Raw genomic sequence first — 22,927 nt, 5'->3', positions numbered from 1 at the left:
CTGAGTTGGATTAATCGACTAGTTAGAAAAATCATTCCATCAGAATATAAGCTCTCTGAGGGCAAGTACTGTTTTTTATTGTTGTTTTTTTAAGTGAGGCAATTGGGGTTAAGTGACTTGCCCAGGGTCACACAGCTAGTACATGTTAAGTGTCTGAGGCCGGATTTGAACTCAGGTGCTCCTGACTACAGGACCAGTGCTCTATCCACTGTGCCACCTAGATACCCGTTTCCTCATCTCTTAAATGAAGATTGCTTCTTGTGACCTACCATCTGTCCCTTCCTTCAGATTCTCATTTCCCCTTCCCTTCATGCAGCCTCCCCTGTTGGCCTTCCCCTAGGGAAATGTTGGGGTCCCCCTACCTGGTCCCTTTGCCTCAAGCTACCATTGGACCACATCCCTTACATCCCTCACAGCCTTTCACAATTTTTTTTTTTTTTTTTGCTGAGACAGTTGGGGTTAAGTGACTTGCCCAAGGTCACACAGCTAGTGAGTGTCAAGTGTCTGAGGCTGATTTGAACTCAGGTCCTCCTGAATCCAGGGCTGGTGCTCTATCTACTGCGCCATCTAGCTGCCCCCTCACAAAGTTGTTTGTTTGTTTGTTTGTTTGTTTTGGTTTTTTTGTTTTGTTTTGTTTTTAGCACTTTTTTTTTTTAGTGAGGTAATTGGGGTTAAAGTGACTTGCCTAGGGTCATACAGCCAGTAAGTGTTAACTGTCTGAGGCCGGATTTGAACTCAGGTCCTCCTGACTCCAGGGCTGGTGCTCTAATCCACTGTGCCACTAGCTGTCCCGCTCACAAAGTTTTAATACCTCTCTATTATTACCTGCAGAATATAAAGCCTAAACATTCAAGGCCTGCCATGCTCACATTGGGTATTTTACTCTTCCTTCCCCCCCCCCCATTCATTTTGTTCCCATATGTATCTATATGTGTGTGTATACACACACACATGTCCTAGACTGTTAGGGTCAGAAGAAACCCTAGAGCTTATCTGGGTCAAACCAGACAAAATACTTCCAGTTACAAGGAGAACCTTCCCATATCTGATAGAATCTAAAATCCTGTGAGCCAAACTATTTGATTTTGGTGTATGCATCTCTAGTGTAGTACCTGGTATATAAGAGGGGATTAATAAATGCTTATTGACTAATCATTTGAAGTATTTGTCCTCATTCAATGTTGGCTGCTGCTTAAAAATTCTTTTAAAAATAAGTCAGATTGGCCTGGGAATGTTGAGAGCAGTATGTTTTTTTGTGTTTTTTTAGTATAGATGTGTTTTAACTTTACAAGTTAAGGCCTAAGGCTTAAGACACACTGGGGTGGGGGAATGGGGGCAAGGGTGGAGTTGGGGCACGAGAAAACAAGGGAAGCGTATAAATAGGGCAGCGGCTGGCATTACCAATCCTGGGTAGAGTAGGTAAACACCTGGGGCGTGCCAGTTCGATGATGAAGAGCCTATACCACAGGTCTCTTGCATACTGGGACAGCTCCCATAAACAGGCAGCCCCACGCTGGGGCCAAAGCCAAAGCAGGGTGGGAGTCATGGGTTTTCCAGAGGGGTAGGGTCTTGCTCAAGCACAAGGCTCCAAGAACTGGTCTCACGTTAGAATCACAGGGTAAAAAGTTTCCAGGATAGACATTTTGCACCATGCAGGATTCTACCAGAGGGTTAAGGTTCAGGCAGTCTGCAGCAAGAAAGCAGAGACCCCCAAAACTAGAGAGAGTTTTGATTTGGACTGCTCCAGGCTTTGGGTCTCAAAATAAGCTACACCCCTAAAATAAAGGAAAAAATACAGAAGTATTCACTGAAAAATATTATACAAATTTATTATCCTAAGAATTCTGGCTGATAAGGGAGGGATTTTTTTTTTCCTTCTCTGAGAAGCAAATATTTCTTGAAAGAACAGTGTCTTTTAAGTGAGAGATCTTGGATTCAAATCCCAAGTGCTATTTATTACATGTGTGACCCAGTCACTTAACTTCCCTCGGGCCTCAGTTTCCTTACTGTAAAATGAAAGTATTGGATCAATGGTCTCTAAGGGCCCCTGCAGCTCTGGTTCTGTGAGCCCGTGATCTCATGATAGTAATTCTCCCATCTCCTCAATGCGTCTACCCAAGCAGGATGGTGCTAGAGCAAGCTCACACCCATGAGTCCATTGCAAAATTTTCACTGTGAGCATTTACACCTTGGAAATCAGCAAATGCTATAAATTATGCTTGATTTGTTGTTTCATTAATTGTCTAGACTTAAGAAAGGGGTGGAGAAAATGTTAGTAATTCAGATTAAACTAGTAAAACAGAATAAAATGTGCCCTGTGTTCTCCTAGAGGCAATCATTAAACAATTACCAACACATCCCTGTTTCCACCCTAGGCATATCCCATCTGGATTAAGTGTACGGAACTGTGTCACATCAGTTACACCTGGGCAGCTAGGTGTCACTATGGACAGAGTGCTGGATCTGGAGCCAGGAAGTCCTGAGTTAAAAACTCACCCCAGGCATTTACTAGCTGTGTGACCCTGGGCAAATCACTTCAAATCTGTTTGCCTCGGTTTCCTCGTCTGCAAAATGGGATAATTTGCCACTTCCCAGGGTTGTTGTGAGGATAAAATGAGATAACATTTGTAAAGTGCCTTGCAAACCTTAAAGTAACTACATAGGTGTTGGCTATTATTGCTCCGGCTACTATTACCAGTACTACTATTCCTGCTACTATTAACTACTATTCTTTTTTCATTTTTATTTATTTATTTTGGTGAGGCAATTGAGTTAAGTGACTTGACTAGGGTCACACAGCTAGTAATTGTTAAGTGTCTGAGGCCGATTTGAACTCAGGTCCTCCTGAATCCAGGGCCAATGCGCTATCTACTGCGCCACCTGGCTGCCCCTTCTTAGTAGTATTCCTGCTATTATTACAACTATTGCTGCTACTATTCCTATTACTTCTCCTCCTGCTGCTGCTGCTGCTCCTACTACAACAACATCATCAGGGCTGGGCAGAGAGATGTCAAGAGGTACACTTGGGAAAAGAAATTTTTCCAGGCTCACCCTTCCCTCTGGTAGCTTCCATAGGTGACTGTGCTACAGTAGGTCCACATTTTCTGGGTCACATTTGTCCTACTGCCACCAGATTCTTAATGCAATCTCAGGACATCCTTCCCACTCCTTTCTGGCATCTTCATGCTGCCCTCTCTATCACAGGCTTGACTGAGGTTACCTGATTTGGGGGTATAATGACAACCCCTCTCTCTCTCTCTCTCTCTCTCTCTCTCTCTCTCTCTCTCTCCCTTTTGATTGGCTTTAGTGGACTTAGGACTGAAGGGGACTTCAGAGGTCATTTAGCTCAAACCCCTTCATTTTATAGAGCATAGACTCCTAGATCTCCACCCAGACCTCATAAACCTTCTAATCCAATCTCCTCATTTTACAGATTAGGAAACTGAGGCCTGGGGAGATGAAGTATCAAATCATGAAAATAATCAAATGGCTGAGGTCAGATTTGAACTGAGATTGTAGCATCATAGCTATAGAACTTGAAAGGAACTCAGAGGTCATCTAGTCTAGCCCCACCCAGCTCACTTTAGAGAGGAGGAAATTGAGGCCCTGAGAGATAAAAATGTCACACAGGTAGTAAGTATCCAGAGTAAGACTTGAACCCAGCTCCTCCTGACTCCAAGACCAGTGTCCTATCCAGGTTGTCATGCTGTCTGATCAAGCTCTAGGGTTCTTTGCATAATTCTAATCCTGGAATCCCTCTTTGTTCAGGTAGAGATGAGAAATTTCTACTATTTTATGATTATTACTTTTCTTTTTGTTTTATTTTTGACCAACCTATAATTTCATTGGTGGAAGGAACTCCCAGGTAACACAATTCCATCTACCAAAGTAGGTTTGCACCTTTTCTGCAATTTGGAGTCTAGAGAATTGTCTAGAGCAGTAATGTCGATGTCAAATGCAAATAGAAATGGGAGGGGCAGCTAGGTGGCACAGTGGATTAAAGCACCAGCCCTGAGTTCAAATCCAGTCTCAGATACTTGACACTATTAGCTATATGACCCTGGGCAGTCACTTAACCCTCACTGCCCCGCAAAAAAAAGGGGGGGAGCTACTGAAGCATACACAAGGATGCCTTTGGCTACATATTTGACTTAGAAAACCACATAGTAACATTATCTATGTTTATTGTACTTTTATTTGTTTTGTTAAATATTTCCCAATTCCAATTTAATCTAATTCAGGGAATCCTAAAAAGTTAAATAAAATGCCTAAGGTCCACATAGCCAATGTGGATCGGCAGCAGATTTGAACCTAGTTTTTCTGCTTTCAATGACTCTCTAACCACTGTACCACATACTTCTCTCTTTCACCTTCTTTTCCAACTTGAGCATTAGCTCCAAGGTCTCTGAGTCCTGATCTTAGCAGTAAGCCAGATTGGGGGGAAGCATAGGAGAGTAATCCCCTTTCTCTGGGGCCCCCCATAATTTGGTTTTATAAATATACCATTTGCATAAATATTTGTAAATTTTATATATATGTAATTATATAAATATTGTTAAAATGTAATTTGAAAATATCTTGCAAGTATCAGCTCCTAATTCTGTTCATGTCTTAAGCTTTTGGGGTTCAGGGCCTTCTCCAAGTTGGGTCTTTCTTACCTCACACAATGCCTTACTTTAAATGATAATTCATTCAGTGTTTGTGGACTGGACATCTCATTGACTTAGCATTTTACTAGGCAGCTAGGTGGTGAAGTGGATAGAGTGCTGGATCTGGAGTCAGGAAGACTCTGGCTCATGAGTTCAAATAAGGCCTCAGACACTTACTAGCTGTGTGACCCTGAGCAAGTTATTTAACCTCTGTCTGCTTCAGTTTCTCATCTGTAAAACGGGTATAGGCAGCTAGGTGGTCAGTGGAATAGAGGGTAAAGAATACCATCTTCCTGAGTTCAAATCTGACCTCAGACACTTACTACCTATGTAACTCTGGGCAAATCACTTAACCCTGTTTGCCTCAGTTTCCTGATCTGTAAAATGAGCTAGAGAAGGAAACCATTGTAGTACTTTGCCAAGGAAACCCCAAATGGGGTCATGAAGAGTTGGACACAATTTGAATAGCAACGAAGAATTTACTATGCATTAATGTGCTAGAGATAGATACAAAGAAAATAATTAAAAGTCCTTGACCTCAGAGGGCTTATAGTCTAGCTGGGAGAAATAACTGTTGTTGTTTGTCCCTTCATTCTTTTTTTGTGCGGGGCAATGAGGGTAACTTGCCAGTCATTTGCTAGTAAGTGTCAAGTGTGTGAGGTTAGATTTGAACTCAGGTCCTCCTGAATCCAGGGCTGGTGCTTTATCCACTGTGCCACCTAGCTTCCCCCCACCCCCACCCCATCCTTCATTCTTGAAGAAGACCAATGCCATTGGGAGTTGATATCTTGGCTTGCAAGTGAATTGGATTTAAGTGAGGCAGGGCTGTGCACAGTCACCAGCCTCACTCTCTCCTCCAGACTCATCACAGTTCAGTGTCAATTCAAAAGTCAGGATAGGTGGATACCAAGTGATAGATGGGGTGGGGGGTGGGGGCAAATTGCATGTCATGGGCTCGTCACCCTTTTCATCGTGGCACCCCTTGGCAATCTGGTGAGCCTATGGACCTTTCTCAGAATCATGTTGTTAAATGCATAAAATTAAATATCAAAAATATAAATATCAAAATATAAAAGTTGACCAATTATATTGAAATATAGCCCCATTTTAAAGTTCCCAGATCCTAGGCTAAGAGCCTCCACTCTACTATATGGGGGGAATGGAAGATAGTTTCATGTAGGAAGAAGATGGAGTTTGAAGCAAGCTGAGGATTCTGTGACTTGAATGAGGGGGAGGGGGAGGGGGGGCACAAAGGTAGAGAAAGGAGGGAGGATGGATGGGAAAAGGGCACAATTCAGGAGCTGTTTACTCTCTGAGTCCAGATAATGAGAAGCCTCAGCCAGAGTGGGGCTTTCCACAAACTGAGACTAGGGGTCAGCTATTTCACCAGGAACAGTGTGAGCTGGTGTTCCAGCTGCCTGGCTGATCTCTGGGTAATCCCAGAACCTCAGAACTTTGTGTAATTACCAAGAAGGTGGAAAGCACTGACCTCCCAACCTCCGAGGCCAGGTTAGCAGACAAAATATGGGGTATTTCTGGCCCTGCTCTTAGCTGCTTCCATTACACTGGGCAACTTAATCACTTACACTTTAGCAGGTAAATTATAAGGGTTTGGGATGATGTCATTTTGCTTCAGAAGGTGGGGGCCATCTGGGTTGTCTGTGTCTGGCTTTTGTTGTATTTGGATTATTTCTTTCTTCCCTTTTTTCAATCACCTAGAAAATTATTTTAGGAGAAGGTAAAGGCAGAGAAGGAGGGGGAGAAAAGTCACCAGGGGATTCAGAAATTTTAATTTAAGCTTTTATTCCTGATTCCCTTTTGAACTACAGAAGGGGGAAAAAAACCTTGCTAAGGAAATGACTAAGCGTGTGGTTTTGTCATGTTGGTGGGTAGTGGAGCTGTCAGGGGTCTTTACTCAGCAAAGTCTTAGTCACGGTGTGGCTTGTGAGCCTCAGCCCTGTTTCAGTTCTTAGTCTCTGGGTTGCCCATGTGCTGGGGGTGCGTGTTAACCTTCAGCCTAAGTAAAGGGTTTTTCAAGGAATAGAGGGATTGATGCTGAACCCCCAATGAAAAGCACCTAAAAGCAGTTCCAAAGAAATAGTACTAACTCACAGATCCATAGCCCTCTTAAGGTTTGCAGAGAGATGGGCACACATGTATGACTGATCCCATTTAACAGATGAGGAAACTGAGTTCTGAGAAGTTCGTAGCATCACAGATTTGAGTGCTGGAAGGCATCTTAGGTGCCTTCAACTCCAATGCCCTTTTTTTTTTTTTTTAGTGAGGCAATTGGGGTTAAGTGACTTGCCCAGGGTCACACAGCTAGTAAGTGTTAAGTGTCTGAGGCCAGATTTGAACTCAGGTACTCCTGACTCCAGGGCCAGTGCTCTATCCACTGCGCCACCTAGCTGCCCCTCCAATGCCCTTTTTTTGAAGAAACTAGGACCTAGAAGGACTGTGCTTTGCTTGGTGGGCCTGTTGTCAGGTGTGGCCCTGAGCAAGTTATTTAACCTCTGTCTGCCTTGGTTTTCCTCAAAATTGTAAGATGAGGGTAATAATAGCACCTACTTTCCAGGGCTTTTGTGAGGATCAAATGAGATAGTAGTGGCTGTAAAATACTTAGCACAGTGCCCAGTACATAGTAGGTGCTTAATAAATGCTTATTCCCTTTTCCTTTCCCATTATTACAGAGCTAATCTCCATGGTAGAATTTGAACCCAGGTCTCCTGATTCCAAATGCATAGGATCAAAAGATCTAAAGAGGGAAGAAGAGCTTTTAAAGGCTAGTTAGTCCATTCCTCCACTTTACAGATTAATAAACAAAACAAAACAAGGGCCCAGAGAGATTGAGTGAATTGGATACAGTCACAGAGCAGCAGGTATCAGAGGTAGCATTTAAACTCAGGTCCTGCGAGTCCAGAGTCAATGATCTTTCCCCTGCTGTACCATTTTAAAGTTGTTTGGGCCTCTAACAGAGAGGTAGCTGTAGCCTGGCAGACAGAGCCTGGATCTGGATTGGAGTCCTTGTGCCAACTGCTTACAGTTACCTCATCCAAGTCACCTTCGATCTCTGAGAATGTCATTATGAATGTTAGCTCTCATTAATATGATCATTATTATGTCTGAATTTCAGCTGGATCTTGGAAGCTGATCAAGCTCTGGTAAACTTTAATGAAGTGATGATGATAATAATAGCATTTACTTTAATACTTTTGAGTATTAACTATATACTTTACTTTTAAGTACTTAATAGTACTTTAAGGTTTGCAAAGCAACCAAACATTAACAAATATTAATTTCATTTGTTCCTCACAACCAACCCTTCAAGGTAGGAGCTATTATTATTCCCACTTCACAGATGAGGAAACTGAGGGCAAGAGGTTCAGTGACATATCCTGGGTCATACAGCTAGTTAAGTGTCTAAGGCAGGATTTGAACCCTGGGTCTTCCTGATTCCAGGCTCAGTGCTTTTATCTTCCCCCCATCTTTCCCCTCCCAGTTGCCTCAAGGCACAAAGCTCTTCTGTTCTTCCTGGGATTCTTCCTGGGTTCCATGACCTGGTTAGAATCAAGGCCTTCAGAAGTCCAAAGTCAGCCAAAGAGAGTGCTGGGGAACCTTACAGGGATTTTTTGTTTGTTTTGGTTTTTTGGTGAGGCAATTGGGTTAAGTGACTTGCCTACAGTCACACAGCCAGTAAGTGTTAAGTGTCTGAGGCCAGATTTGAACTCAGGTCCTCCCGACTCCAGAGCCGGTGCTCTATCCACTGCGCCACCTAGTTGCCCCTTACAGGGATTTTAAATTTCTATTACAGTAATTTTATAGCACACTAAGAAAAAACCCTTGTTGTATTCTTTGTAAGAGAAGAAATGAAGACGCTTTAACTTTGATCATCTGGTGTAACCAGAGTTGCCAAGGCAACACGTTAATTCCATTCCTTGGTCTCTGATGTACATACTTAATGGAAAATTATAATGAATGTTGGAGCTGTTAGCTGTCTCTCTTTTTTTTTTAACCAGAAAATGACTGGTAAGCAAATGCATATCAGTAAACAGGTTAGGCAATATCAGAATGCATTGAACATTACAGCAGGTTTACAATCAACCAGCATTTATAGGGTGCTTACTGTATACCAAGCACAAACACAGAGAGGAGTGAAAACATGATGCCTAGTCTCAAGGGGCTACTGGGTTAATAAGTAAGGTCAGGAGCCTTCCTAAGCCCCCTAATTTTTTACCTTCACTCCTGTCACCTTTGTTAAGGGGAGGGCAAAGGATTGTACTATTTCAAGCTTGCCACTCTTTCTCCCATTCCTCTGGATATTTGACACACTCCATGAGCTTTCTTGTTGAGTCATTTTTCAGTCATGTCTGACTCTTTATGACCCCAGCCAGGTGACCCTGGACAAGTCACTTAACTCCTGTTTCCTCCTCTGTAAAATGGGGGAAATGGTAGCATCTACCTCCCAGGGTTGTTGTTACGGTACAATAAGAATATTTGTAAAGTGCTTTCCTAACCTGAAAGCTCTCTATGAACACTAAGTATTACTATGATTGCTCTTTCAAGCAGTAATAATACCTACTCTTCATGTTTATGTAGCACTCTTGGGTTTTGTAAAGTGTTCTTTCAAGCATGGTATTGCCATCCAGACCCACTACATTTCTAGAACATTAAAATAATTTGCAAAGGCCTTTCATGTATATCTCTCATTTGATGTTATTGGACACGACAAAATGAGCTAAAAATCTTGGAATGTTTTTTCTTTTTCTTTCTGTCATCTTTGTCAGACTAACATCATTAAAATGTGTGAATGACTTTCCTCTCAAATGATAGATGCAAACAGTTGAAGCCTTACAATTTTTCTTTCCATTGAGAAACTCACAGGGTAGATGCCTTGGGAACCTTAATAAAAGATTTTTTTTAAAACACTTAAAAAAATTCTGTACTTCACAAACAACTGTCAATAAATACTTATTATTAAGCACTTATTATGTGCCAAGCACTATGTTAAGCACTAGGGATACAAAAAAGGGCAAAAGACAGTCCCTTCCCTCAAGTAGCTTACAATCTAATGAAAGAAACAACATATAAACAACTATATACAAAAAACGAGGATTGCACGTGAAACAGTGAATCTTTTTTAATTGTAGGATTTCTTTAAAGTTTTGTTAATGAATTTTTTTTTTGGCATGGGGCAATGAGGGTTAAGTGACTTGCCCAGGGTCACACAGCTAGTGTCAATTGTCTGAGGCCGGAATTGAATTCAGGTCCTCCTGAATCCAGGGCTGGTGCTTTATCCACTGCACCACCTAGAATGATTTTTTTTTTAATACTATCACCATCCAGGACAATGCCTTACAACAAAGAGAAGCCCATAAGTAGCTGGAAACTATACAGATCTTGTAACATTCCTCAACCATAGTTCACCACCTTCTATGTAAAAGGAGAAAGTATTTTTTGTCATTTGCCTTCCGGAACAAAGTTTGCTTGTAAAATGTAGGATTATAGATTGAGAGATAGGAAAGATCTTAGAGGTCATCTGGTCCAACACTCCAAATTTGTAGATTGAGACTGAGTGAATGTGCCTACATCTTGAAGTGAGCTTAGAAATGGTCAAGCCAAGGGGCAGCTAGGTGGCGCAGTGGATAAAGCACTGGCCTTGGATTCAGGAGGACCTGAGTTCAAATCCAGCCTCAGACACTTGACACTCACTAGCTGTGTGACCCTGGGCAAGTCACTTAACCCCCGTTGCCCTACAAAGAAAAAAAAAAGAAATGGTCAAGCCAAGACTCATCATCTCATTCTACATAGATTGTCATTCAGTCGTGTCCAACTCTTTGTGACTCCATTTTGGGGTTTTCTTGGCAAAGACACTGAAGTGGTTCACCATTTCCTTCTCTAGTTCATTTGACAGATGAGGAAACAGAGGCAAACAGAGTGAAGTGACTTGTCCAGGGTCCCACAACTAGTAAGTGTCTGAGGGCAGGATTTGAACTCAGGAAAATGCGTCTATCCACCACCTGATATCTAAGTCTTAATCACCCAATTTGACCCATCCTGAATCTCGTGTGTCTCTCTTCTTCCATCTCCTAGGAAGCCTTGGAGTCCTGCCAGACCCGCATCTCCAAGCTTGAGCTCCATCAACAAGAGCAGCAAGCCGTCCAGACCGACACTGTGAACGCCAAAGTCCTCCTGGGCAAGTGCATCAACGTGATCCTAGCTTTCATGACCGTCGTCCTCGTGTGTGTGTCCACCATCGCCAAGTTTGTCGCCCCCATGATGAAGAGCCGTTTCCACATCCTCGGCACCTTCTTTGCAGTCACACTTCTTGCGATATTTTTTAAAAACTGGGATCACATTCTGGGTGCTATCGAGAGGATAATAATACCGAGATGAAGCGATTCATCCTGGCTTCGCATTCTCTTGAGATAGTACAACCTTTTCCACATATACTAAGTACCAAATTTTTAAAAACAGCTGTCGTGCACACTGGATGACAGCTTCAAGAGGACTCAAGCTGTAACCTGTAAATAATTGCAATTCTCTAACTTGATAGCAGTTGCCTACTTAATCACTGTCCATGGTTAGCCCGTCTCTTGTAAAATTCTTCCCTCACTACTTGCTGCCTTAATCGGAACAGATTTCCACTCTGCAAAACCAGCACAGCGTAAAAAGGGAGTGTCGGGTTGTTTTATTTTATGTTTTTAATTTAACTTTTTTTTTTTTAATTTAAGTTTATGGGGCTTGGTCAGGAAGATTTGGTCTATGGAAAATGTCAGAAGGGTGAAAGTGGATTTCAGAAACCTACCCTTTGAAACTCAAGGTCTCAGCAAACCCTTTCTTCCATCGATCTGCCTCCCAGAGAAATTGTAGGGTTTGATTTGGTGAAAGAGACCTAGGGGGACCCAATATGCTTATTAGCTGGTCCTTAGCTAGAAACCCCATGTTTGCAGTGATTCATTAGAATTATCACAGGAATGTTGAAATGGCTTCCAACAAACAAAATTAGGGTTTTAATGGGGATCTTCTGTCCTTGAAATCACAAAGTGGTAGCACTTATGAGTAGATTTAGTCATTCCACTTGACTATCTTAACTGACTAGAGACCTATTTTTGTTCAAGAAGGTGCCAAATAATTCCATATGACTCATGAGTAGTGACTGGTCTGGAAGTCATTTGTATTTTGGACTGGGTCCTTCGAGGAGTACCCTGGCCTGTTTCTATGTGACATCCCGCCTTTCAGGAAGATGTGGTCCCCATTTTCATTTTCTCTGGGGGAAATCTCGAAGCATATGGGAACATAGGAATGATGCCGTGTTGCTATAGGAAACGAGAGAGACATGCTTGATTCAACATGACTTCATGGCCAACTGCTATAAAGAGAGCATGATGTCATGTCTGGCAATAGGGCAGGAGTTGAGTGAAGAGTGATTGAAGTGGATGATGGAATCAGCCACCACACTGATAAGGTGCTCTCAGGAAGGTGGGAGATTAGAGAAAGAATAACTTGCTAGAGATGCCACCTATCCCTTGTGGTCTTAAGGAAAATGGTATTGAAATGAAAGCATCCTAAAGAGTTCCAACTAAGGTGAAATATTTTTGCCTAGGAGTAAGGAGGAAAAAACACTTTCTTTGACATAGAAGCTTTTAAAATTATTTAAAAAGCAAAAGAAAGAAAATGGAAGAGCTGTTTCGGTAGAAATTTTCTATTTGGCTCTGTTATTCAAAACACACCTTCCTTCGGGTGTGACAGGAGTGTGTATATGTGTGTTAACTTTTAATATGAAGATCTGCTGAAGCATCAGTGCAGTTTTTTGTCTTCAGGAAGCACTGTTTTTAATAACATAGATTCAAACAAAGTGCAATATTTTTCAAATAGCTGCTCTTAGGGAAATCTCTTTGTTTAATGTGATTGTGCAAACTCTAGTTTAAGGGAATGTGAGGGGAAATGGGTGTGGCTGTGATTTCGTGTTACAGGAGTTTAAAGAAGAATAGAGCTATGTCTATGGGTTTTTCAGATTCCTTTGAACCAGGCACTAGGGAAGAGCTGAGATTCCTTCTTGACCCTTTGCTTCCTGGTATTAGGACTCTTGTCTTGGCCTGAGGTGTTTCCATGATAAATGAATAACTCACCAAGCCAGGGTTAAATGGCAAGATCTTGGGGTCTTGGGGAGGAGTATATAGGTGAGTTTTAGTTTCCTTTCCATGTCTGTATTTAGAGATCAGTATTCACCTGCACCTGTGAACAGGGATAAACAAATTATAGCATGTGTGTCACTGACTGATCTCACAAGCAGGATTCCAAGTCTGCTCTCAGAGGAAGGCCCTGAAAAGTACTCAGGGATTGGGGGATGAGGGTGAGGTCTTTGTTCTGTAATGGTTTGTGTAGCTGTTTCTTTTTGTTTGGAGAGAATGAGTAAAAACCTGTTTCTGTCCCTTGGGGATTAATTTTTGGCCCCCTCTTTATTGCTTCTTCATGTAATCAAGCTGCTTGGTTCTCTTTTCACTGCTAAGACTTCCGATGAATGAATCTTCTCACTCTAGTATGAATCAGTAAATGTTTGGAATGGAATAAATGAGGTTTCATTGGGATGCTACCTGGTCACATTCCAATTTCTGGGAATAGAGAGTGAAGCCAACTCGAGAGGGATGACACCCTGAAACGTCTGTGATTGACAATATCTGAAACTTCTGTAATTGACGATATCCTCAAACTTATGTAATAGGCAATATCCTCAAACAATTCTTTAGTGGTGAATGCCGATTTAAATTTATATGACCAGCTCCCAAATAATTGGAACACTTTGTCTTAATGAATCTACCACTAGAGCAGGGTTTGTTCTGAAGCCTCATTAAAGGTTTATGAGCCAGTAGCCAATGGTACATCTTGCAGGGGCAAAGTGTACTTTTCATCTGATACCTATGATTTTTTTCTGTTAGAAAAAAAATAAATGAATAAGACTTTCCTCTTGCAAAGTCCCCATTAAGTGGGGGAGATTAATGGTGTACTGTAGATTGAAAACATTAGAGAAAATAGAGGAGCCCTTCTGATTTTAGATCTTAATTTTTTCTTAGTAGAAACACAGGATATGATTCTATTGGGAAAATATGTGCATTTTAAGCGAATATACATTTTAAACACTGATGTCATTGAGGAATTTTCTCAAATTTGCACATAGACCAACTAACCTTTTATCTTTCATTGTCTCCTGTCATTTCTGTGGGCAAGAAGATAGATTTTTTAAGTCTTAAGCATAGGAGAGCCTTTTTTTGTGTGTGTGCGTTGCCAAACACAGTGGCTTCTGAGCCCCTCACAGGATGTTGAAGCTTTTTGTATTTGGTGGGCTCCCCTGATTTTCTTGATCATTGAATATACTTCCCCACAGGTTGCCTTCAAAAGGGTCCTTAGTTCAGGCTGAGCCAGTTACCAAAGCACTATGTTGCCGACTTGGAGGGGGTGAGTCCCCATCTTCAAGCACTGTTACTTTTGAGAATCTGTCTCTTGTTGTGTATTGCCACCCTAATGAGATGTTAAATTGAGCTCAGCTTAAAAACTAAGACTTCTCTACTTCTCATTTTTGGTCATAGTTCCACTTCGAGGATTTCTCCCACCTTCTCTGAGGCTGATAATAGCCCCCCATGTTACCCCTCTCTGACTTGTCCCTGTGCTGTCACCACATGTGACATTTTCACCCAACTGCTCTTACAACTCATTCCTCCGGTACCCAGGCTTCTATTGATGTGACCCAACCTTGTCTCCACACGTTCAATAGTATTGACCAGGACTGGCTTCCCTCTGGCCATCAATTACCTCTGCGTCCTTTGGGTTTGTTTCTGAAAATACTTAATTCCTCACATCATTATTGTAGCATGTTCCAAAATAAGACTGCTCTCTTGATTTGGAGACTTTTAAGAAACACACAACCGTGCATGCATGTGTGATATACAGGTGGTCGCAGATTTGCGGTGACTTAAGGGAAATGGCCTGCCTGGAACCCACCCAGAAGGGGGCTATAAAGAACCATGTTGCTACACCTTGTAATTCCCTTCCCCGTCCTTCTTGGTTCTAACCTTAAGCTCCCTGGGCCAGCTTTGCCTTTACAAACACCCGCCCAAGCCCCGTTATCCTCACTTTTCACCTCAGGCTAGGGAAGTGTTGGAGGCTAGAGTTACTATCCTGAGACCACCTTCCTCCTTTACCTCTCTCCACCAGACCCCCAGTAAAGTGACCCACTAGGCCTTTCCTCTACCCCAAACCCTCCTTTCTTTCCCAGTGCTGCCAAGATTATATGAATCTGCTTTTCTCAGATCTGGGTTTCCAGAGGCTCTGATTGCACCAACTTGTGATTTTTTTCTTTAGAATCCAAGTGGGAAAAATTAGAAGGTGGGAAGGGTTGGGCATGGGGTGGGAGATGTATATGAGTGTGTTATAAAAAGTAACCCCTTCATCCCTGACAGTGAAGGGAAGCAGGCCACCCTAATAAATTGTGGACTGATGCTTAAAAGGAAAAAAAAAAAGAAAGAATGAAGGCAATTGTCAGTTAGCCAAAGACATGGTTGTATTCTCCTTGCATTTGCCCGGACAGGCACCTGCTGACCCCATTCCCCACCACACCCCTTGGGCAAAAGCTATGGAACCACCAACAGCGACTTGAAAGGCTTCTCCCCTCCCTCACTGTAGATTTGTTGGGGGAAAGTATGTAGCTGGCATCGTGGAGACTGAATGCACTTCCCCAAAGAAACATAGTTATGGGAGATTGTTCGGTTCTAGTCTACAGTGCTAGACTTGAGAATTTAATAGGCTAGCCTCGGAGCCCAGCCACCCTGGATAACTTTGCACAGGGTTCTTCCAATAAGTTGGAGACTGCATCCTGTGTGTTTCCTCAGCTAATGTTAAAGCCCAAACATGATGAATTTAAAATGCAGTGTTTTCACTGGAGAAATGGCTTCAAAAGGTGGCTTGGTTCCCACTCTGAGGGATTAACAGCCTGCAGATTTAAATTAGGAAAAGAAGAGAACGGGCTGCCTACATCCTAAAACACTTAGAAACCTAAAGAAACAAACACTGCAATTAACAAAGAGACTGACTGGCAAACCCCTCCTCCCCCCAAGAACAAAAAAACAGCCAATTTCCTCAAATCAACCAAATGCTCTCTGTTCTAAGATGTTTGGAAATACTATATGTACATAGATTGTTTCAGACCTGATTCATTTGTTGCAAATTTTATTTATTTTAAGCATGTGCAGTGTGGCTTTCTTCTGTGTGTGGGGGGGTGTGTGTGGGTGTGGGTAGAGAAATGTTTCAACCAAGCGCTGTTTGTGTCCAAGAGAATGCTAGCTTAGGTTGTAGCGACTGATGGTGAAGGTAGCTCCTACCTGGCTGTCGGGTCTGATCTGTCCACTGCCAAACCGCCGTTTTGTGTAGCACGATATAAAGTTCTATGTCAACCAATGTGAAAAAGAAAATCTGTAAAGTCTTAGTATATTTTCACCTCACAGTGTGTGGTCATCCCGGAACTCAAAACAGGTGCCATTATTTTTTTAAATAAATGTGATTGATGTTAGTTTGGATGTTTAATAAAAAGTTCAATTTCTTTTTTTTTAATCTCTGTTGATGCCTTTTTTTCTTCTTTTTTTGCGGGGCAATGAGGGTTAAGTGACTAGCTCAGGGGATGCCTTTATATATATATATATATGTGCAAGTCATCACCAGTTACTCACCCACCTTCTATCTCTCCCCTACCCTTCCTTTGTAAGAAAAAAACATTACTCAAGACTAATAGATATGACCATTGGAGAGGAGGAGGATTGTGAGTGTGGAATATCACATACCCTGTCAAAAGCACTTCAGCAAAACTAATGGAGTGAGTCTTACAGGATATCCAATGCTAAACCCTCTGTGGTCCCTCCCATCTCAGACAGTTAATGAGCATTTCTTAAGTGCCTATTATGTGCCAGCCATTAAGCATAAAAAAAAAAATCCCTTCCCTCCAGAAGCTTATATTCTAATGGTTAAGACAATGTGTAAGTAACTAGATATGTAGTGGATACACACAGATGGGAGATACTCAGAGGGAGAAAGCATTAGCATTTTGGGTGGGGGGGGTGGACTGAGAAAAACTTCCAACCCAAGGCGGGGTGTGAGCTGGGGTCTTGAAGGAAGGTAAGGAAGCAAAGATGGGAGAACAGAGGATTCCATGCATGGGGACAGGAGGAATCTTGTTTGAGGAAGTACAAGACTAGTCACTGGCTTGTAGACGATGTGGAGGTGGGTGAGGAATAAGACTGGAAAGGTCCAAAGGTTTTAGTAACCAAACAAAATTTTATATTTGATCCTGGAATTAATAGGGAGCCACTGGAGTTATGGGGGAAGGGTGGGTGTGTAACATGGCCAGATCTACACTTTTAGGAAAATCACTGGCAATGAGGGATTGCAGTAGGGGGAGACTTGAGGCAGGGAGACCAATTCTCAAGAAAAGAGGGAGATGAATTTCCTCATTTCTCCAGGCCCAAGGTTACTCATATTTACAGCTGATTTTATTTAATTAAAGATTAAAAAATTTTTTAAATGGCCATCACGTTTGGTAAATGCCATTTTTTATTCCAGGCTATGTTGGGCTAGAATCAAAATTATTTTTGTCCAAGTTTCAGTGTCATAGGATCATACCTTCTGAGCTGCAAGAGGCCTAAAAAGAACATGTAGTGCAACCCTCATTTTACAGATGAGGGAACTGAGTCAGAGTGACTCAGTTTAACTTAGGTTAACTCAGTTTAGTTTAACTCAATTTAACTCAGATTAAATGACTTATCAAAGTGACAGTGGCAGGATTTGAATCAAGATCCTCTGACTCCCAAATCCAGTGATCTTCCCACTGTATCCTATTGCCTCTATGAGACATGTTATCTCCTTCCAGATGGAGATCTTAATAACCTTCTCGTATCTTGGGAAGATTAATGGGGTTGGATAAAAAAAAAGTGGGGCTGTCAAAAAATTAGTCCCAACTAAAATCCCACCTTCTAGAGGAAACCTTTCCTAACCCTTCTTAATTCCAGTGCTTTCTCTTTTTTACTCCCTATTTGTCCTGTCTATATCTCACTTTGTAAATATTTGTTTGCATGCTGTCTTCCCTATTAGACCATAAATTTCTTAAGGGCAGGGACCATCTTTTGCCTCTTTTTGTATCCCAAGCCATTAGCCCAGTGCCTTGTAAATATTGATTGATTATTTACTGTTGTGTGCTTGGAATGCTGGGAAAGCTCTTTGCCCATTCTCTGTGGACCAGACTGAATTCTATAGTGAGCAAGCTTCCAAGGAGAGAGCTTGTGAGGTAAGCCAGAGAAGAAAAAGCAAAAAAAGATGAGGAGGGTCAGAGAATGGACAGTGAGAAGACTGGCCCAAAGCACAATACAGACTGCAGATCTTCCTTTCCATTTTCCTACCTCCAAAACTTCAGCATAAAATCATCCATTCCTCCCTTTACATCAGGGGTTTTTAATGTTATATGTCATAGACTCTTCTGACAATCTGGTGAAACCTATGAACCTCTTCTTAGAATGGTATATATATATATATATATATATATTTAAAATAATGCTTTTAAATGCATGAAATAAAGTGCATAGTGTTATAAAGGGATCTAATAAAAATAAATATATTGTCTCCTCATCCAAGTTATGGAGCCTTTGAAATACAGCCATGGATCCATTGGGGGTCCGTGAACCCCACGTTAAGAAGCCCTGTTTTATATGCATCCTATAGTCCAATTGTCTATCTTAAATGCTCCTGGCCTGGGATTTTGAGAGAAACAAATATCATTGAGCATGTTTGGCCTAGAGAAGACTTGGAGAACTTCGTGGCTGTCTCCAATCATCTCTGAGAGCTGTCATATGAAAGGGGGGCATTAACCTTTATTGTTTGACTCCAAAAGGTGGAACCTGGAATAACGGGTAGAAACTGGAAAGAGGCCAATTTAGACATGAGGTCAGGAAAAACCCAAGCTGCCCCCAAATGCCATCAATCCATCAACATTTATGCCTCTCAGAGGGAGGGAGCTCTTGCTTCTTGGAGGTCTTCAAGCAGAAGCTGAATGAGCACGTGAGTATCTAACAGTGTATATGAATTGGACTAAGAGGGCACTCAGGTCCCTTCTGACTCCCAGATTCAATGACTCTGAATCTGTGGTTTCTGAAGGATCTTGACATCATTCTGAGCATCAGTTAAGAATCTGTGGTTGTAGGGGCAACTAGGTGGCACAGTGGATAGAGCACAGGCCCTGGATTCAGGAGGACCTGAGCCTAAAGCCAGCCTCAGACACTTAACACTTACTAGCTGTGTGACCCTGGGCAAGTCACTTAACCTCAATTGCCTCACACACAAAAAAAGACTCTGTGGATGCAGATGTTGAATTTATGGAGATTGATCTGAATTGTAAAGTAGTCCAGGATGATCCTTGGATGTTGCTTCTTGGACTAAATACTTGAAGATCTCTTATTTTTCTTTATCCTAAGAGTGAAAAGATGGGGGTGGAGGAATATTCCTGTTAGTTGGAACTCACCCGGTTTATCCTGTCTGTATCTTGTTGTCTCCCTCCATTAGAGTGTGAGCTCCTTGACAGGAGGGACTGTCATTTGCTTTACTTTGTATCTCCATTGGCACATAGTGGGTACTTAATAAGTGCTTAATAATTTGCTTAATAATTTCATATTTAAGAATAAGTAGGAATCTGATGGACAAAGTCTTCACCCCTTATTCTGATCATATGTCTCCTTGGAGATGTTGTTTATACCTTTTCCTTCACATAAGAGACAGCTAGGCCCTAGCAATGGACCTGAAGTCAGGAAGACCTGAATTCAAATCTAACCTTAGATACTTACCAGCTGTGCTACCTTGGGTGAGTCACAGACTATCAATCTGCCTTAGTTTTCTCAACAGTAAAAAGATATCACAGGGTGGTTGTGAGGATCAAATGAGACAATATTTAGAAATCTTCGAGCAGTGTGCCTGGCACATAGTAGGCATTTTATAGATGCTACCTGTTATTATTATCATCAGAACCAACAGAACAAAGCTATATCAGTGCTTGCATCATACATGGAATAGCTAAGAGAAACTGACATAGAGACGATCAATTGCTACTGATCATCAACAGTACCATATATAGCGCTATGGGAAGAGTCTTAATTTAACACCTGTGACTTAATAATATATAAACAACATTATGAGATTAGAGTGAATGGACATTGGATCCCAGGAGCATTTGTCTTGCATTGTCTGGTTCTGTGAACAATCTGGTATTAAAAGAAAAAAAGTAAGCTCATTTCCAAGAGAATTATTTCCAATTTTGAACATTTACCAATAGTTCTGCTGTCCAGGCAGGGGTGAGGACAAAAGATCATGCTGAATCAGAATGGATGGACCTCTTCAAGCAGTCCTGAGCCTAATAGATTTGTAGTCTTAGAGGAAGGAGAAGCCAATAGGGAGAATCTTCCATCTTCCCTTTATGAGATTGGCACAGCATGTAATAGTTACTGTCTTCAGGCCGTTGGCTTGGTGGAAGATGGCTCAGCTTTTTACCTTGGCAACCGTTGGGTCCCTGGTGATTAGCCATCTGTACTGCATGGCACCTGCTACCAATCTGCCTCCTAAGCCCAGGAAAGGAATTTAGCCCCCAATCTAATTGGGAGAAAGCTTGCTCACTCACCTGACTTTCAACTTGATGAAAGCCTGGCTGACAAGAGAAAAATCATTGGGTATGGTTATTTATCTCCATCACAAGTCACTGATTGCTTAAAAATTAATTGTCTTAGATGGAAGGAAAAATCCCCAGAAATCCCCAAAATTACAAAAGCCAGGGGCTTTTGTAAGCAAGTACTAAGCCTGTTTGGGGGTGTCATGAATTCCACAAAGTCCTTTATGGTCATTTTCTGAACAGACATCTGAGTCTGGAGGGATTAGTCTGGCCTTCAGATACCAGGAAGCCTGAGTCAAATGCAATCATGCCCCTATATTTTTTCAAGTCTACCACTATAGCATCAATGTTCTTTACCATGTGCAGTTGAGGTATAGAGTTGCCACAGGCCCCAGAGCAAGCAGAATAGACACTAGGCTAGTCACTTAACTCTCAGTGCCCCTAAATTGTGAAGACCATGCTAATCTTTTTTTTTTTTTTTGTGGGGCAATGAGGATTAAATGACTTGCCCAGGGTCACACAGCTAGTAAGTGTCAAGTGTCTGAGGCAGGATTTGAACTCAGGTTCTCCTGAATCCAGGGCTGGTGCTTTATCCACTGAATCACCTAGCTGCCCCCTAATCTGCATGAACAGAGGGAGTTCCTTACCAGGACCACCTTACAATGATGGAGTCACAAGATGGTCCTTCCTAAAAGTCATATGGCCAGCAATTTGAGGATGTCTTACTGGTGAAATCGGGGTCCATCAATATGGAATTGTTGCATGAAGTGGAAGTGGGGTGATTATGTGATTCAAATGAAGAAGGGTGATGAGGTGATTAACAACAAAAGTAAACAGACATATGGCAGCCCTGGAGAAGTCAGTGACTGAGGAGCTGTCCAGCACAACAGTTGGCTGACTGACCAATGAGAATGGGAGGGCTCTGAGAAGACTCATTCTGTGCCAATATTGCTTGTTGGTAGTATCGACAAAACCATTTACCACTTTTTATTCTCAACAGGTTCACAGTATCATCTATTTAAAGCTGAAGGGTACTTCTGGAAACATCTAACCCAACCCTCTCATTTTACAAATGGAAAAACTGAGTCCCAGAGGATGAAAAGACTTGCCCAAGGTCCCATATAGAATCATAGATCTAGATCTTGAAGGGAGCCTCAGAGACCATCTATTGGCTCACCCAGTATGTCTCCGAGGCAGGATTCTAACTCATTTCCCAAGACTCCAAATCCAGCGTTGTTCCCACTGTAGTCACACAGCCTGTTTGTGTTAGAGCCCAGCTCTTCCTTACTCTAAGAATGACACTTTGTTCATGGCATCATGCTGCCTCCCTCAACTGGTTTTCCAAATGGGCTCCCCTGTTGAGAAGAGAGTGGGATGAATGACCAGCATGACTATGACAGTCCACTTCAAAGTCAGAATTTCCCAGTTGGAGCTGCAGAATGCTAAATTTCATTCGTCAGATCCCTGAGTTTGGCCAGAGGGAATCAGTTTTTCAGGAACTGATCTCCCCTGGGCAAACTAATAAAGGAGCTCCTGATTTGGCAAATCTGAGAATCAGACCACAATGATCTTCGTGATCTCATTTTTAAAAAATCGGCTGACCCCTTCGAGGTCTGGCTTGAAGGCCAACTGGTCTTATTCATGGTTTTACTCTGCCTTCTTTTTATTTTTGTTAGTTTGTTAATGAGTAATTCGGTCATTCATTCAAAAAAGCATTTAATTAATCAGTGAGTATGTATTAGGCACTGTGATAGGCACTAAGGATACAAAAAAAGGGGAGCAAAAACAAGCCCTGATCTCCAGAAACTTACAGTCTAACAGGGGAGAAAATATGCAAATAACCATGTATATTCAAGATATATACAGTGTAAGTAGAGAAATCTCCATGGAAAAGCAAATAGCAGTAGGAGGGACTGAGGAAGGACTCAGGCAGAAGATGAGATTTTTAGGTGGAAATTAAAGAAAGCCAGGGAACAGGCAACTAGGTGGTGCAGTGGATAGAGCACTGGCCCTGGATTCAGGAGGACCTGAGTTCAAATCCAGCTCAGACACTTGACATTTATTAGCTGTGTGACCCTGGGCAAGTCAACTTAACCCCAATTGCCTCACCAAAAAAAAAAAAAAGAAAGAAATGAATTAACAAGAGAATTTTATTTTATTTATTTAATTTTATATTTGGAGAGAACAAGGAGTCCCTGGAGTTTACTAAGTAGGAGGGGAGGTGATATGGTCAGACTTGGGCCTTAGAAAAGTTACCTTATGGGGGCAGCTAGGTGGCACAGTGGATAGAGCACTGGCCCTGGAGTCAGGAGTACCTGACTTCAAATCCGGCCTCAGACACTTAACACTTACTAGCTGTGTGACCCTGGGCAAGTCACTTAACCCCAATTGCCTCACTAAAAAAAAAAAAAAGAAAAAAAAGAAAAGTTACCTTATGGGGCAGCTAGGTGGTGCAGTGGATAAAGCACTGAATCCAGATTCAGGAGGACCTGAGTTCAAATATGGCCTCAGACACTTGACACTTACTAGCTGTGTGACCCTGGGCAAGTCACTTAACCCCAATTGCCCCACAAAAAAATAATTAAAAAAAAAA

The 22,927-nt window shown here is 41.9% G+C and overlaps 1 protein-coding gene across 2 annotated transcripts in view; it reads left to right on the top strand.

Moving 5' to 3' along the window:
* TMCC3 (transmembrane and coiled-coil domain family 3) overlaps positions 1-16,212 on the top strand; it is a 124,701-nt gene extending 108,489 nt beyond the window's left edge. For both annotated transcript variants that reach the window (XM_043968086.1, XM_043968087.1), the window contains exon 4: positions 10,740-16,212. In XM_043968086.1, coding sequence (XP_043824021.1) covers positions 10,740-11,042 — 303 coding nt within the window. In that variant the 3' untranslated portion in view covers positions 11,043-16,212. The remainder of the gene's footprint in view (positions 1-10,739) is intronic.
* Positions 16,213-22,927: the final 6,715 nt, after the last annotated feature.

The sequence above is a fragment of the Dromiciops gliroides genome, chromosome 5 (assembly GCF_019393635.1).
Source record: "Dromiciops gliroides isolate mDroGli1 chromosome 5, mDroGli1.pri, whole genome shotgun sequence".
NCBI classification, from domain to species: Eukaryota; Metazoa; Chordata; class Mammalia; order Microbiotheria; family Microbiotheriidae; genus Dromiciops; species Dromiciops gliroides.
This window is presented reverse-complemented; position numbering and strand designations above follow the sequence as displayed.